Source organism: Xenopus tropicalis, chromosome 5 (assembly GCF_000004195.4).
Source record: "Xenopus tropicalis strain Nigerian chromosome 5, UCB_Xtro_10.0, whole genome shotgun sequence".
Classification (NCBI taxonomy): Eukaryota; Metazoa; Chordata; class Amphibia; order Anura; family Pipidae; genus Xenopus; species Xenopus tropicalis.
The window spans coordinates 157,747,875-157,766,027 of NC_030681.2; the positions used below are offsets into that span (position 1 = coordinate 157,747,875).

Here is an 18,153-nt window from a genome sequence, read left to right on the forward strand (position 1 = left end):
TTCCGGTTAAGGGATCCTACACCTGTATAGTGATTTCATACAGAATTCTGGCTGAGCTGCTAAATATGCAGCCGTTCTATGAGCATCAGATTTTCCTGCCCTGGGCATTAGCTGATAGTCCTTTCAAAAACCCCCCTGGTGAAATAAGATTTTAGATAGATTGAGACTGAAAGCTTCTTACCTGCCAATATGTAAAATTAAATTGTTCAACCATTTTGTTTGATTTCTTTGGTAGAGTTCATGTAGTGACTGGGCTATCATGTATATTGAAGGATAAGCTTCATACTGGGCTTTTAATCCAAATTTCAGTCTTGAACATCTGTCATTGGGGTGACCTGTAGGAGGCTCCTTCAGCTCAGCATTACAGGAGAACAGTACCCACCTCACAACGGACATTAAAACATTAAATCATCTCGGTATGGATAAGGGTTGATGAAAAAGAAAAACTGGTGGAGGCTCTTGATCTCACCAAGATCAGGTGAAAATGAGAAGGCACCATTGAAGGTCTTTTCACCCTCATCATTTCTGATCATTGTCTCTCCACTGAAAAAGGAAGGCAAAATCCAAACCTTTTGGGGCATTGCACACCCCCAAAAAACTTGTAAATATAATTCAATATTAGCTGAACTGAGGAACATTACAATCACATTTGCAGTCGTTTTGTGAATATCATTTTCTACAGTATTTTCTCTAGTATTAGACTCAACCATTACACTGATAAAGGCCACACATCCACCATCACTTTCAATCTCTTCCTTGAGAACTTTGCTTGCTCTGTACCCAGTGTCATCATCAGATACAATGAGTCCGACCCATTTCCAGCCAAAGTGCCGGAGTAACCGCACAATCCCATCTATTTCAAAGAGTTCAGTGGAGATTGACTGGTAGAATGATGGAAACTGCAATTTCCCTGGAAAAGTGTTGCCTCTGCTTATTGCGATGCTCTGTAAATGAACAACAGCCTCAGTGATTTATAATGTACCTATACATGACCTTTTTTCATTTTTATAGAGTTAGCTGTTTTAGGGTAAGTACCCACAAAGTGGTTGTGTCGCCCGTGATAGATCTCTGCTATAGCGAACGACAAACCGCTCTGAAAAGGCTTTCCATTGGCAACAATAAGGGGCACATTTACTTACCCACGAACGTTCCGACGGCGTCCGAATGCGTTTTTTTTCGTAATGATTGGTTACTGTCCTCAAAAGAGTGACCTTTTTCCTTGAGGTGTAGATAGACTGCTGAGTCTTGTCCTGAGGAGGTAACCCGCCTATGTTTGGCCATTCTCTTACAGAGAGGTTGTTTTGTCTCCCCAATGTATAAGTCTGAGCACAATGAGGGGATTACTTCATCTTGAAACAGGGTATAACAGATAACAACAGTTGTATTAACTTCCCCTTGAAACTGGGTGAAATAGAAAAAAATGATCGGATTAACTTCCCCTTGAAAAATTGTGTACTGGCAAAAACCCATTCAACCAAAATATGTACACAAAAAAAAAATGAAAAATTCTCAAAAGGGCTTAGTAAATGTGCACCTAAATTTTTTAACAAAACAATAATTCAACAAATTAAAAAGCCATAATATTCATTATTGACCGCAATTCTGGTAGGGTACTTGCCTGGGGGAAGGTATAAATCCCTGTGAGATGGGCTTTGCATTCTATCATGATGGCACTTGGATCATGCAAAACAGTTACAGACTTTTGCTCTGTATTACAGCATAAATATAGATTTTTCTTTACAGAGAGGATATTATTTGCCCCTGAGGCAGTCAAGAGATCACACTAATCAGATTTGGGCAATTCTGCGCCTTGAAATTCATCGGTTTCTCCTGTATCATGCATAAACATTTTTATGGCAAATGTAATATCCAAGACATGCGGATAATACCGGAAAGAAGGTCTGTAGAGAATGACAGAAGTGACAAAAAACATTAAAAGGGACCTATCATTCTAAAAAATGTATGTTTAAATTTCAATTTTTTGAGCCGAAACTATTGTTATAACTGTAAAAGTTCAAGTTTAAATGAATGTTAAGTTCCATGAATCCTCTTTATTTTTCACAAACAGGAAGTGCTCTGGCTCTCATTCTTGATAAACAATAATGTGTTTAAGTTTCACTTGAAACTGGGTGAAATAGAAAACAGTGAGGGGATTAACTTCCCCTTGAAAGTGTGGGGAATATAAATAAATGAGGGGGTTAATTTCCCCTTGAAAGTGTGTGGAATATAAACAATGATGGGATTAGCTTTCCCTTAAAAGTGTGTGAAAAAGAAAACAATGAGGGGATTAACTTCCCCTTGAAAGTGTGTGAAATATAAACAATGATGGGATTAACTTTCCCTTGAAACTGGGTGAAACAGAAAACAATGATGGGATTAACTTTCCCTTGAAACTGGGTGAAACAGAAAACAATGATGGGATTAACTTTCCCTTGAAACTGGGTGAAACAGAAAACAATGATGGGATTAACTTTCCCTTGAAACTGGGTGAAACAGAAAACAATGATGGGATTAACTTTCCCCTGAAAATATGCCAAGGACAGGCTTTCACTGACTATTCTATTCCTCTACTATTCTAAGCCTCCATAGGCACTCAACAGATCAAACCTGCTGAATCTTTTTTTTTTTTTTTGCCAAAAAAAGTTAACTAAACATTACTAAATCTTGAATTATGGGAGTTTATTTTAAAAAATTCACATTTTTCTGTGAAAATTTCCAAAAACACACATTTTTTGTGAAAAAATATCAGAAAAATCGTGCACTGGCGAAAACTCATTCATATATCTAGATAATAAGTCACTGGTGCATTATTCCTGCAATATCGAACTGCAACAGATTATACATTTATTCTAAAGCTGTTGAAAAATGCAAATAAAAAACAGAAAATAACAAAATTGAACAATTTCCCCTTGAATGTGTGTGAAATATAAAATAATGATGGGATTAGCTTTCCCTTGAAAATTTGCCAAGGACAGGCTGTCACTGACTATTCTATTCCTCTACTATTTTGAGCCTCCATAGGACTCAATGGTACTCGACAGATCAAACCAGCCAAATCTTTTTTTTTTGCCAAAAAAAGTCAACTAAACATTACTAAATCTTGAATTATGGCAGTTTATTTTAAAAAATTCACATTTTTCTGCGAAAATTTCCAAAAACCACACATTTTTTGTGAAAAAATATCAGAAAAATCGTGCACTGGCGAAAACTCATTTGTAAATCTCAAAAATCTCTACACATTAAAAAAAAAATAATAAATGTGCCCCTATGTGAAATCACATTAAAAACTGAGCTTTAGGCCAAACTACAGATGAGCGGTGGGTGATAAAGTCACTGGTGCATTATTCCTGCAATATCCAACTGCAACAGATTATACATTTATTCTAAAGCTGTTGAAAAATGCAAATAAAAAACAGAAAATAACAAAATTGAACAATTTCCCCTTGAATGTGTGTGAAATATAAAATAATGATGGGATTAGCTTTCCCTTGAAAATTTGCCAAGGACAGGCTGTCACTGACTATTCTATTCCTCTACTATTTTGAGCCTCCATAGGACTCAATGGTACTCGACAGATCAAACCAGCCAAATCTTTTTTTTTTGCCAAAAAAAGTCAACTAAACATTACTAAATCTTGAATTATGGCAGTTTATTTTAAAAAATTCACATTTTTCTGCGAAAATTTCCAAAAACCACACATTTTTTGTGAAAAAATATCAGAAAAATCGTGCACTGGCGAAAACTCATTTGTAAATCTCAAAAATCTCTACACATTAAAAAAAAAATAATAAATGTGCCCCTATGTGAAATCACATTAAAAACTGAGCTTTAGGCCAAACTACAGATGAGCGGTGGGTGATAAAGTCACTGGTGCATTATTCCTGCAATATCCAACTGCAACAGATTATACATTTATTCTAAAGCTGTTGAAAAATGCAAATAAAAAACAGAAAATAACAAAATTGAACAATTTCCCCTTGAATGTGTGTGAAATATAAAATAATGATGGGATTAGCTTTCCCTTGAAAATTTGCCAAGGACAGGCTGTCACTGACTATTCTATTCCTCTACTATTTTGAGCCTCCATAGGACTCAATGGTACTCGACAGATCAAACCAGCCAAATCTTTTTTTTTTGCCAAAAAAAGTCAACTAAACATTACTAAATCTTGAATTATGGCAGTTTATTTTAAAAAATTCACATTTTTCTGCGAAAATTTCCAAAAACCACACATTTTTTGTGAAAAAATATCAGAAAAATCATGCACTAGCAAAAACTCATTTGTAAATCTCGAAAATATGTACACATAGAAATTTTTTTTTTCAAAATATCTTAATAAATGAGCCCCTATGTGAACTCACATTACAAACTGGGAGCTTTAGGCCAAACTACAGATGAGCAGCTGATGATAAAGTCACTGGGGCATTATTCCTGCAATATCTGGAATTTTTTTTTTACAAATTTGAAGAGCTACAAAGCTCACCGATACAGAAAGCAGCCATACCTGGGAGCAACAGGGGTACTTACCTATGGTTTTACCTATGTATTTACCTATGGCTTCTCTCTAATATCTGTTGGGCTCAGTGATAGAAATACAGGTATATTAGCTGAAATAGAACTTACAGTAGGCATCTATGTGCTGTCTCCTGCAAATGATTGTGCTGTTGGGAGGCAGACTTGCCCTTTCTTTCTCCAGAAACTTGAAGGTTTCTCCTTAGACCCTGTGCCATGCTGGGATTGGATGTTACAGGAAATACCTTGAGAAGTAGAGCCAATACCAAGGCATTCCCTGTAGAGCGTTGTAACATGGTGATGTGCCGTAGCCTCAGTTCTGCTTCAGAGCAATGAAAGAGAATTTGCAGAGAAAGAACATATTTATCCTTTCTGCCGAAGCCTTTTCTGTAGCGTTGGGGATGTGAATCCTAAATCTATCACAGCATTACAGCATTACAGTTTAGAAGACTGAAATGGGTGACAGAGTCGGTGGAATTAAACTATCACGGTGAATTTAGAAATGTGCCACATTGAGTTGAATCTCCATTAGCCACTGGGCTTTATTTGATAAATGTGTAGACCCATGTACAGTGCTGATGGCCTGTAGATGTGTGATGAGTGAGTTGTCTTAAGCAACATCTGGACAAATCTGGTCCGGGCCCCCACTTCAAGCTATGTATAAGCAAAAAAGTCCATAATTGTGGATGGAAAATAAATGTTGACACCAAATCTCACCCTAACTGACCTCAGCATGGACTTCCTGGTTCCTAAATTAATCCATAATGGGTAAATGGGGCAAGGCACACACACCACAAACCTCTATGCCAAGGTATCCAGCCCAGGATACAAGAATATTTTCACAAGCCAACAAAGGTCTCTGAATCTTGAATCATAAACTGAAATTGGCAATACAACCCAAGAGAAGGAACCTGATGCAAATCTTACAAAGAATCTACTGGGTTGACTTAAACAAATGCTACACACTGAGCTTTAATCAACATCCTTGAAGAACCAAAACCTTGACCAAAGAAATAAGAAAGCTGGGCCAATGCACTTGACTTGCTTAAAGGGGACCTGTCACCCTAAGAAATAATTTGAAATTATTTTCTGTTGTGTTTCTTAAGCAAAATAAACTTCACTTATACTATATAAGTAATATAAATCATGTTTCCTTCAGTCCTGGAATTACACAATCACATCAAATAGGCAGGTGCCATTTTGTGGGCACAGTTATTAAGGCAAGCTTTGTATCACCCCAAAATCTTGTGTATGTGCCAGAATGAGGGATCTGGTGGCCGTGCCCATGCATTGGCTACACAATTAGATGGTGAGGAGGGAGGGGGAAAGTGTGAGCTGAATTGAAAGTTAAAGTACTTGTCTGCCCCGCCTCTATGCCTAAGGCATAGAGGCGGGGCAGGCAATATATGATTGACAGCTGGGATTTTTAAAAGCCTTTATAATGGGTTTGGATGTGTTAATATAAAAATGAATTTGGGCTTTTTGTTTAATTTGAAAAGGACTTTTATTATACAGCTTTTTATGTCTGGGTGACAGGTCCATTTTAAGCAACATCTGGACAAATCTGGTCCGGGCCCCCACTTCAAGCTATGTATAAGACAAATAAGTCATAGTTCCAAGAAAATTATGGATGGAAAATAAATGTTGACACCAAATCTCACCCTAACTGACCTCAGTATGCACTTCCTGGTTCCTAAATTAATCCTAAATGGGGCAAGGCCACAAACCCCTATGCCAAGGTATCCAGCCCAGGGTATAAAAATACAAGCCAACAAAGGTCACTGAATCTTTACAATCAAAAACTGAAATTGGCAATACAACTCAAGAGGAGGAACCTGATGCAAATCTTCTGCCTAAAGTCTTCCAAAGAACCTACTGGGTTGACTTAAACAAATGCTACACACTGAGCTTTAATCAACATCCCTGAAGAACCAAAACCTTGATCAAAGAGATAAGAAAGCTGGGCCAATGCACTTGACTTTACTAGAACAAAAATGGACAAACACAGACAGTGCCATTACATTCTGGATGGCCATGAATGTGTTCTAATTAATAGTGATGAACAAATCCGTTATCATTTAGCTTCCCAAAAATTTTCCAAATCTGCAAAAAAAATCTGCGAAAGGGCACGTCAAAAAATTTGCCATGACGCGTACAACGTGCATCAATTATTTTTGACACAGGGGACAATTTTTTGACGCACAACAAATTTTTCGCGCCAATTTTTGACGTCCAATTTGCGAAACAATCTGCCAAATATTTTGCCCATCACTGCTAACTAACATTATGAAGCAAATAAAGGAGCAACAGGAAAAAATGGAAGTCCAGGGAAACCAGTTTGGGAGGGTAAATATATGAATAAGAGGTCTTCTCTAACCTACAAAAACTTGGAATGTAAACAATCCTATTGGGTTTAATTACTGTTTAAGTAATTTTTTTTAGTAGACTTAAGGCAGGGAATCCAAATTACGGAAAGACTTCTAATGCAGAAAACCCCAGGTCCCGAGCATTCTGGATAACGGGTCCCATGCCTGTACTGTACAATATGAATATGAATAATCCAATTATAACTCTCGATAAAGTGTAGACTGATTCAAGAGGTAAGAGAAGGGTTTTCCAATCCTTGGTCATTATTTTCTTTGTAATCATAATCACATATACTAATTATAATACTAATTAGATTAAATGGTTCATTATTATTACAGAGGGAAGTGAACAAAGTTGAAAATAAAGCCTCCATTTGCACACTGCCTTTTGGTCGCTTCTAATTGCTGTAGGTCTTTGATCTCTATTTTGGAGCCCAACCTGTGGTTACCAGAGCTGTATTAGTGAGGGTTGGGAGAGGGGAGGCAGGTAGGTCAAGAATGGCCTGTACACATTCCACAGTCTGCTGGATTTTTTAATTCTTTGCAAGGTACAGACTGCAGACAGAGGGCACAGAGGTTAGCATTGTGGGGTCCTAGGTTTGATTCTGTTTGAAGCCATTATAGATACAGAGCTTGCATGTTTCCACCATGTTTGTGTTACATTCTGGGTCCCTGTCACTTTCCACATACATACAAGTGGCCTAAGAAACTTTTCACAACAAGATCAGCTTGATTAAGCCAAACCAATCTGAAAGGAACTGACATCTATGACCACACCCCTGAGGAAGAGGCCTGGAGGGCCTGTGAAATGCGTAGAGACTGTGTGGTTCTTGGAATATACAATATAGATGATTTCCAGCATGACCCATATAAGATCTAACTACTACCATCACTGAGAAGTGAATGAAGAGAACAATCAATATTGTATTTGAAACTCGATTTTTTTTTTAAAAAAAGTGGCAGAGAAAAAAACAGTGACTTTTCTAAAAAGTCAGCTAAAACCTGAATTTAACACTTCGCCAGATTTAACTTGCTGAGTTCATGTAGAATCAATGGCAAAGGTCCCTTCCCTTTCCTTGAAGTTCTTTTTTTTCCCTTGAGACTTTAAAGATTTCTCTGGGTTTTGTCCGAAAACATGAAAAAAAATGAAATTTTTTTTTTGTAAATATTAGACATTCGGGAAAACAAGTTTAGTCAAATTTCAAAAATTTCAAGTTGGTATTGGCTATTCCTTTTAAGCAGTAAATACAGAATTACACTATGATCTGGGACTGAGAGTCATTGTTGATGTGCAAATATACAAAGTACCCTCCTGGGGTTTACACCATGTCCTAGAGGGGATGGAATCAAACTTGTTGAGATAAACTGAGGTGTGATCAGCAGCCCATGGCTTTGACCTCATCTCACCTGGAGACTTGCTGATGCTTTGGTACCTTGGGGCCAGTTGACACCTGCATCTGTTGCCATCATATAAAACTCCTGCCCGTTTTATATCCATGGTTTAGGACAGTGTTCCCCTGGTTTGTGAGTAACATGTTGCTCACCAACCCCTTGGATGTTGCTCCCAGTGGCCTCAAAGCAGGAGCCCATTTTTGAATTTCTGGTAAGGAGGCAAGTCTTGGTTGCGTAAAAAACAGGTATAATGCCACACAGCGCTTTCTGTAGGCTGCCAGTCCACATAGGGACTATTAAGTAGCCAATTATAGCTCTTATTGGTACCATCAAGAACCTTTTTCATGCTTGTGTTGCTCCCCAATACTTTTTCCATTTAAATGGTGCTTATGGGTAGAAAAGGTTGGGGATCCCTGGTTTAGGATATTGGTAAAGATAGTCTAAGCCAAGTGTCTCTTGAAGTTGCTTGGGAGGGTGCTTGTGTATTATGCCCCAACCTCCAGTAATTAGCACATTTTGATGCCCAGCAAAGGACCCTAAGTTTGATCGTAGGGTTGAAACGTTAGAGATTTTGGCAATATATCAACATACAGCATACACTGATGACTTAAATAGTGAAAATACTGACATTTCAGAAAGCCTATTAAAGACCACATAGATAGCCCATGGAAAAAGATAAGTTAAAGAGACTAATATTAGTGGCAAAAAGCTATTTAATCTTAGAAGAGGAAAAGAGTATTCTCCTTACTGCTTTCTTAACTTCATCGTTTCTAAAACTGTAGATCAAAGGGTTTAACATGGGGGTCAAAAAACCATAGAAAATAGATATATACTTCTGTTTGGATGAAAAGTTGCTTGATGGTTTCAGATACATGGTCATACTTAGTCCATAGAACATTATGACAACAGTCAAATGGGAGGCGCAGGTAGAAAAAGCTTTAGTTCTCCCCTCTACAGAACGGATCTGCAGAACCGACGTTAGAATACAAATATAGGACACCACAATAAAACTGAAAGGTACCAAAATGGTAAATAAACTTTGAAAAGCTATTCCATTTTCATAATAGGACGTGTCCCCGCACGCTAGCTTTACAACGGCTAGTATCTCACACGCAACATGATTCAGTTTGTTTTCTCTGCAGAAACTCACAGGTTTTGATAAAATAAGTAAAATACTAGAAACACAACTTAGAAGCCATGTAACAGCCATGATATATTTACAACTTCTCCAACTCATAATGACTGCATAGCGCAGTGGATTGCAGATAGCTACAAAGCGATCACAAGCCATGACTGCCAACAGGAGACATTCTGTTTGCCCCAGGAATAGGCCAACGCACATTTGTATCATGCACCCCGTGTAGGAGATTCTTCCTTCCGCTAACAGTAAATCTACTAACACTTTGGGAACTGTGCAAGTAGAGAAGACTGTATCCAAAAAGGCTAAATTACACAGGAAAAAGTACATTGGCGTGTGTATATTAGAGGTTCTGGTAATAATATAGATTAAAATGCCATTCCCAAATATGGTAAAAATGTACATTGGGAAAAACAGTGCAAAAAGGAGAGTTTTAGTTGTCGGATTTCTTGATAAACCGATGAATATGAATTCTTGAATAATCGTTTGGTTGGTACTTTCCATGAGGAACGGAGCTTCCATTTGAAGCAGCGTAGGTGGTTTTTCACAGTGAGGGCAGTGAGGGGGTTGGGGAATGCCCTGCCGGGGGATGTTGGGTAGGGGGTTCCTCACGGTGAGGGCAGTGAGGGGGTTGGGGAATGCCCTGCCGGGGGATGTTGGGTAGGTCGTTTTTCACAGTGAGGGCAGTGAGGGGGTTGGGGAATGCCCTGCCTGGGGATGTTGGGTAGGGGGTTCCTCCCGGTGAGGGCAGTGAGGAGGTTGGGGAATGCCCTGCCGGGGAATGTTGGGTAGGGGGTTCCTCACGGTGAGGGCAGTGAGGGGGTTGGGGAATGCCCTGCCGGGGGATGTTGGGTAGGGGGTTCCTCACGGTGAGGGCAGTGAGGGGGTTGGGGAATGCCCTGCCGGGGGATGTTGGGTAGGGGGTTCCTCACGGTGAGGGCAGTGAGGAGGTTGGGGAATGCCCTTCCTAGTGATGTGGTAATGGCAGATTCTGTTAATGCCTATAAGAGGGGCCTGGATGAGTTCTTGATCAATCAGAATATCCAAGGTTATTGTGATACTAATATCTACAGTTAGTATTAGTGGTTGTATATATAGGTTATGTATGTGAGTGGATAGATAGGTAAGTATGGGTTTGTGGGTGCTGGGTTTACTTGGATGGGTTGAACTTAATGGACTCTGGTCTTTTTTCAACCCTATGTAACTATGTAACTATGAAGATCAGTGTAGCAGATAATGGGCCAGATATTTATCACATGAAATCAGATGGATAAGATTCAATTTCCAGCTTTTTTCCCTGTAGGCTTCAGTAGAGTTTTCACATGATAAACTTTATGATAACAATTTCTGAATTAAATTGCATCTAAAAGTGAATCTCGGCCATTAGTGTCTAGTGATAAACCTTTTTCTCACTAAACTGAATCTGGCCCAAGATATTTTAGCTTAAATAAAATAACATTGCAGTATTTCTATCTTTTTGCTTGTGGTTTTAGGATAGAAAAAGGAAAGACAAAGAGATATGTTTGAGATTTGTATAGTGTATACTGCAATGCACACAGCTGTCCTATTACAGTAAGGAAGTCAAAATTCAACCGTCTTTAGCAGGATTATACACATAAAATACACATAAAAATCAAATCAGTAATAAAACAAAATACAGAAGTGTTTGTTTACAAAGCATACTATAGGAAATGGAATTGCTGAATTGTTTCTGTATAATGACTTTCAGCATATACATCCCATACCTCTATTTAATATAACTTTATTATTTTTTCTTAACATACATTGGTATATTTATTAAGCATTTTGTAGGTTTAACAACTCAATGAAAGCAAAATTTCATATATTTTTAGAAAAAGATAGGTAAGTAAGTAATTTTTAGGCATCGACATAAAGATGTAGTCATGATTATTGCATATTCTAACTGGTAAAAGCAGGATAATTGGCTCAAAGTGATAATGCAAGTAAGTATAAAAAATACTTTTGGGGTGTGGTTCTGGAGACTTTATTTGGATTAGATGAAGGAACCTAATATAAAAGTCAGTATTATATAGGCTGAGGCAAGACTCCTGAAATCATATCAATAATTATAAACTTTCCTTGACTTGATGCTTTTGTAGGTATTACTTTGTTTCGAGTTGCTGATCCACAATGAGAAACTGTGATTGTGTTATTGGTGGGGTGCTGCCGAGAGGTACCTAAGGTGTTGGTGGAGAAATGAGGGTGCACAGGGCCCCCAAATGTGACGTTAAACAAAAAGGGAAAAGAGAAAACAGAAGGTAATGCAACAAATCAGATATATGAGTTCCAAGTTTGCTTCTAAAATGAGTAGAAAGGTTTAGCTTTATCCAAGTGATGAATAGTGAACTCAGGAAAGTGAGGGTAGCTGTTCCCAAAATGATTTGTCTTTTCTTCTTTGTCTGTTGAAAACTTTACCTTACAAATCTTCTCAATGAAAATCGTTACAAATCTAAGTATGTCAAGCTTGCCTACATTATTTATATAACAATGCTCTTTATAATTCCATGTGCCGTACTCTAGAGAGCAATCAGGTCAATACACAGAGGAAATGTCCATGTTCCATGAGGTCTATCTTTAATTCTAATAGTCATTATCGCCGTGTGTTTCATAATCTTAACAAAGATACTAATTAGAACAAATAAAAAGTAAAATAACTGCTAAGTCATAGGGGCACATTCATCAAAGTAGAAATTGAGTCCAAATACAAAAAAATCATATTTTTTCTACGTTTCAGAACTGTGCGTATTTTTGGAATTTTTTTTTCGTTAATTTGCACAACTTTTTCATACAATTTGTGCAACAAAATTGTATTTGTCGCAACGAGTACGAAAGTTTTGGATTCATTCAAAGCAGTGACTTTCCTTGGGCCGGGTTGGAGCTGCAGAGTGCCATTGAGCCCTATGGGAGACTTTCCTTGGGCCGGGTTGGAGCTGCAGAGTGCCATTGAGCCCTATGGGAGGCTTCCCTTGGGCCGGGTTGGAGCTGCAGAGTGCCATTGAGCCCTATGGGAGGCTTTCCTTGGGCCGGGTTGGAGCTGCAGAGTGCCATTGAGCCCTATGGGAGGCTTTCCTTGGGCCGGGTTGGAGCTGCAGAGTGCCATTGAGCCCTATGGGAGGCTTTCCTTGGGCCGGGTTGGAGCTGCAGAGTGCCATTGAGCCCTATGGGAGACTTTCCTTGGGCCGGGTTGGAGCTGCAGAGTGCCATTGAGCCCTATGGGAGACTTTCCTTGGGCCGGGTTAGAGCTGCAGAGTGCCATTGAGCCCTATGGGAGACTTTCCTTGGGCCGAGTTGGAGCTGCAGAGTGCCATTGAGACCCATGGGAGACTTTCCTTGGGCCGGGTTGGAGCTGCAGAGTGCCATTGAGCCCTATGGGAGACTTTCCTTTGGCCGGGTTGGAGCGGCAGAGTGCCATTGAGCCCTATGGGAGACTTTCCTTGGGGCGGGTTGGAGCGGCAGAGTGCCATTGAGCCCTATGGGAGACTTTCCTTGGGCCGGGTTGGAGCTGCAGAGTGCCATTGAGCCCTATGGGAGGCTTTCCTTGGGTCGGGTTGGAGCTGAAGAGTGCCATTGAGCCCTATGGGAGACTTTCCTTGGGTCGGGTTGGAGCTGCAGAGTGCCATTGAGCCCTATGGGAGACTTTCCTTGGGCCGGGTTGGAGCTGCAGAGTGCCATTGAGCCCTATGGGAGACTTTCCTTGGGCCAGGTTGGAGCTGCAGGGTGCCATTGAGCCCTATGGGAGACTTTCCTTTGGCCGGGTTGGAGCTGCAGAGTGCCATTGAGCCCTATGGGAGGCTTTCCTTGGGCCGGGTTGGAGCTGCAGAGTGCCATTGAGCCCTATGGGAGGCTTTCCTTGGGTCGGGTTGGAGCTGCAGAGTGCCATTGAGCCCTATGGGAGACTTTCCTTGGGCCGGGTTGGAGCTGCAGAGTGCCATTGAGCCCTATGGGAGGCTTTCCTTGGGCCGGGTTGGAGCTGCAGAGTGCCATTGAGCCCTATGGGAGGCTTTCCTTGGGCCGGGTTGGAGCTGCAGAGTGCCATTGAGCCCTATGGGAGACTTTCCTTGGGCCGAGTTGGAGCTGCAGAGTGCCATTGAGCCCTATGGGAGACTTTCCTTGGGCCGGGTTGGAGCTGCAGGGTGCCATTGAGCCCTATGGGAGACTTTCCTTGGACCGGGTTGGAGCTGCAGAGTGCCATTGAGCCCTATGGGAGGCTTTCCTTGGGCCGGGTTGGAGCTGCAGAGTGCCATTGAGCCCTATGGGAGGCTTTCCTTGGGTCGGGTTGGAGCTGCAGAGTGCCATTGAGCCCTATGGGAGACTTTCCTTGGGCCGGGTTGGAGCTGCAGAGTGCCATTGAGCCCTATGGGAGGCTTTCCTTGGGCCGGGTTGGAGCTGCAGAGTGCCATTGAGCCCTATGGGAGGCTTTCCTTGGGCCGGGTTGGAGCTGCAGAGTGCCATTGAGCCCTATGGGAGACTTTCCTTGGGCCGGGTTGGAGCTGCAGAGTGCCATTGAGCCCTATGGGAGACTTTCCTTGGGCCGAGTTGGAGCTGCAGAGTTCCATTGAGCCCTATGGGAGACTTTCCTTGGGCCGGGTTGGAGCTGCAGAGTGCCATTGAGCCCTATGGGAGACTTTCCTTGGGCCGGGTTGGAGCTGCAGAGTGCCATTGAGCCCTATGGGAGACTTTCCTTGGGCCGGGTTGGAGCTGCAGAGTGCCATTGAGCCCTATGGGAGACTTTCCTTGGGCCGGGTTGGAGCGGCAGAGTGCCATTGAGCCCTATGGGAGACTTTCCTTGGGCCGGGTTGGAGCTGCAGAGTGCCATTGAGCCCTATGGGAGACTTTCCTTGGGCCAGGTTGGAGCTGCAGAGTGCCATTGAGCCCTATGGGAGACTTTCCTTTGGCCGGGTTGGAGCTGCAGAGTGCCATTGAGCCCTATGGGAGACTTTCCTTGGGCCGGGTTGGAGGTGCAGAGTGCCATTGAGCCCTATGGGAGACTTTCCTTGGGCCGGGTTGGAGCGGCAGAGTGCCATTGAGCCCTATGGGAGACTTTCCTTGGGCTGGGTTGGAGCTGCAGAGTGCCACTGAGCCCTATGGGAGACTTTCCTTGGGCCGGGTTGGAGCTGCAGAGTGCCATTGAGTCCTATGGGAGACTTTCCTTGGGCCGGGTTGGAGCTGCAGAGTGCCATTGAGCCCTATGGGAGACTTTCCTTGGGCCGGGTTGGAGCTGCAGAGTGCCATTGAGCCCTATGGGAGACTTTCCTTGGGCCGGGTTTGAGCTGCAGAGTGCCATTGAGCCCTATGGGAGACTTTCCTTGGGCCGGGTTGGAGCTGCAGAGTGCCATTGAGCCCTATGGGAGGCTTTCCTTGGGCCGGGTTGGAGCTGCAGAGTGCCATTGAGCCCTATGGGAGACTTTCCTTGGGCCAGGTTGGAGCTGCAGAGTGCCATTGAGCCCTATGGGAGACTTTCCTTGGGCCGGGTTGGAGCTGCAGAGTTCCATTGAGCCCTATGGGAGACTTTCCTTGGGCCGGGTTGGAGCTGCAGAGTGCCATTAAGCCCTATGGGAGACTTTCCTTTGGCCGGGTTGGAGCTGCAGAGTGCCATTGAGCCCTATGGGAGACTTTCCTTGGGCCGGGTTGGAGCTGCAGAGTGCCATTGAGCCCTATGGGAGGCTTTCCTTGGGCCGGGTTGGAGCTGCAGAGTGCCATTGAGCCCTATGGGAGACTTTCCTTGGGCAGGTTGGAGCTGCAGAGTGCCATTGAGCCCTATGGGAGACTTTCCTTGGGCCGGGTTGGAGCTGCAGAGTGCCATTGAGCCCTATGGGAGACTTTCCTTGGGCCGGGTTGGAGCTGCAGAGTGCCATTGAGCCCTATGGGAGACTTTCCTTGGGCCGGGTTGGAGCTGCAGAGTGCCATTGAGCCCTATGGGAGACTTTCCTTGGGCCGGGTTGGAGCTGCAGAGTGCCATTGAGCCCTATGGGAGACTTTCCTTGGGCCGGGTTGGAGCTGCAGAGTGCCATTGAGCCCTATGGGAGGCCTCCAAAATCATTCACTGAAGGTTATCTTAGTTAGCCAATAAAGGTATCACCTTTATACCACTTTTGTTATTTTATATTTCAAAAGGGTTACCCTGTAAACATCACTGAAGGTTCAAAGTCAGAAAGGTTTTTGCGCCCTTTACGGTGGTTCGGATAAGAAAAATTTGCGACTTTTGCAAACGATCGTTTCAATACGAAAATTTCGGATCCTAAGTACGAAATTTTCGCATTCAAATGGAAAGAATTTTGTGACATTTGCAATCATCAGAAATGATCGGAATTCATGAATGAGATACAGTATGTACCTTATTCATATGTAATAATGTCATGTGATGGGTTTTAATATAATTGTATGTGTCCCATCATGATTCCTTGGCACTCTCTCCCTGCCTCCAACATTTCACCTTCTACTTTCTTCTAAAAATCCCATAGGAATGAATAGAACGTGGGTGAGTTCTTTTGTATTAAACTTTAATCTCACATTTTGATAAATCTGCCCCTATATCCCTTCCAGTGAAGTAGATATTGGATTTGGCCTTAACAAGCATAAGATTTTTTTTAAAAATATCTGAATCATGTTTACATTGTAAGCTCTAATAATCAGGGCACTCGTAACCTTCTGTAGATATATGCAATTTGTATGTTTGATTTACATACAATTTTATTGTATAGCCCTGCAAAAATGTGTTGCTACTTTAAAAACTCTTGTTATTAATAATAATAATAATAATAATAACATTGTAAGAAGTCAGCTTTTTGTCATTGGGTTATCATATGGATCCAATCCCAAATGTGTAAGGACCCTACACATTTTTTTTTTTTTTGTAACTTAAATTTTTTATTAAGGAAATATAGAGGATAGAAAAGACATAATATACATAAACATGGCATGTGGGTTACCGCAACATAAAGGGGAGGGATCGGTCTGTAGTAGTGTCTCTTTGGGTGTTCCATGGAGGTATGGGTGCGATGTTGGATGATTCGGGTGCTAGGATTCTGGGGGATTATTTGTATGGTCATGGTTGTAGGTATGTGGTTTTGCCTTGGCGGGCTTGATAGAGCATTGGTTGGTGGGAGGTGGTTGGTCCAGTTGAGTTTTCCTATGTTACATGTGTCCCTGGGTTGAGTTTCCTTTGAGTTCGTCATTTTGGGCTGCCTAGTTCCCATATGGCCCATGTTTCCAGGAATTGGGCATTTTTGTTCTGTAAGTAGGCTATTCTAGATTCAAACTCTTTGTTGCTATTTACTCTCTTTGTGACTTCAGCTAGTGAGGGTGGGGTTGCTCATTTCCATTTGCTTGTTAAAGCTAACTTGGCCGCTGTTAGTACTTGGTTCATCAACACTTGAGAGGTTTTGTGTAGTCCTGGAAATGGCTTTCCCAATATGAATGTGCCTTTCTGGATGGTGCGGCCTGTGAGTCGAGATAGTAGGTCTCTAATGCTATCCCAGTAGGGATATATTATGGGACATGTCCATAGTATGTGTTCTAATGTGCCTATGGTTTGGCAGCCTCTCCAGCAATATGGAGGGTGGTTAGGGAAAAAGTTGTTGAGTCTCTCTGGGGTGTTGTACCAATGCATCATAATTTTGTATATGTTTTCTTTTTGTCTTATGCATGTCACCCTTTTTTTGGCGTTCGCCCATATGAGGGCCCAATCTTCGTCTGTGATGGGTTGTGCCCTGTTTTCGCTCCATTTGGCCATGTATTTATGAGAGGGTGTTTGCTCTGGAAAAGGTGCATTAAGAAGCTGGTATATCCTGGAGATCAGTCCTTTTTGGGTTAGACCTTGTTTGGCTATGAGCTCGAATCCTGTGCTAGATTTGGCTTTTTTGTGCAGGATGAATGGCCGCATAAAGTCTCTCAATTGTAGATATTCAAAAAATTTAAGATTGACTTGCGGTGCTTTTTCTTGTAGATTTGGGAATGGTAGAATGGTGCCTGTGATTGGGTTTATCAGGTCTTCTACTCCGAGAGCTTTAGTCTGCGACCAACGGTGGTAGAAATGAGGAGAGATTCCAGGTTCAAATGCCGGGTTTTTAAGGTATATAGTTGTTAGAGGGTGTTTGGACATCAATGCGTGTTTGTGCTTATTTTTGTTCCAGATGGAGAGATGGGTGGAGCTTAATCTTGAAGTGGGTACCCGAATTTGAGGGTTGGTGGGCCATATGAATGAATTTAAATGATCGTTCTCTATGACCATATTTTCTATAATTCCCCATATTGTGGTTGGGTTCCAATGAGACCAGGCAAGTAATTGTCTGAGGTGAGCCGCTTCATAATATTTCAGGAAGGATGGCACGCCAAGTCCTCCTCTCAGGCTTGGGGATATTAGTACAGATCTATGTATTCTGTGCCTGCGGTTGCCCCAAATGAATGTGTGTGCCATGGATTGTATCATCTTAAGAGTTTTAGTTGGGACCATTACTGGCAGAGTTTCGAATAGATATAGAAATTTGGGCAATATACAAATAGATGCTATTCTTCCAAACCAGGATATAGGGTAGTCAGACCATTTTCTCAGAAGGTGTTCAACCTGTCGGATAAGAGGAGGGTAGTTGTAGTGGTAAAGGGTGTTGTATTTGGAAGTAAACTGGATGCCTAGGTATGAAATGGAGTCTGTTTTCCAGTTGTAGGGAGAACTTGCCTTAAGGGCATCTATGGTGTTGCTTGGAATGTGTAGCGGAAGGGCCTCTG

At 42.0% G+C, this 18,153-nt stretch overlaps 1 protein-coding gene across 1 annotated transcript; it reads right to left on the minus strand.

The window, feature by feature from the left end:
- Positions 1-8,979: 8,979 nt before the first annotated feature.
- Positions 8,980-9,831, minus strand: LOC116411025 (olfactory receptor 13H1-like). The gene has a single exon (XM_031902791.1). The coding sequence runs from the start codon at positions 9,811-9,813 to the stop codon at positions 8,980-8,982; it is 834 nt and encodes a 277-aa protein (XP_031758651.1). The 5' UTR covers positions 9,814-9,831.
- Positions 9,832-18,153: the final 8,322 nt, after the last annotated feature.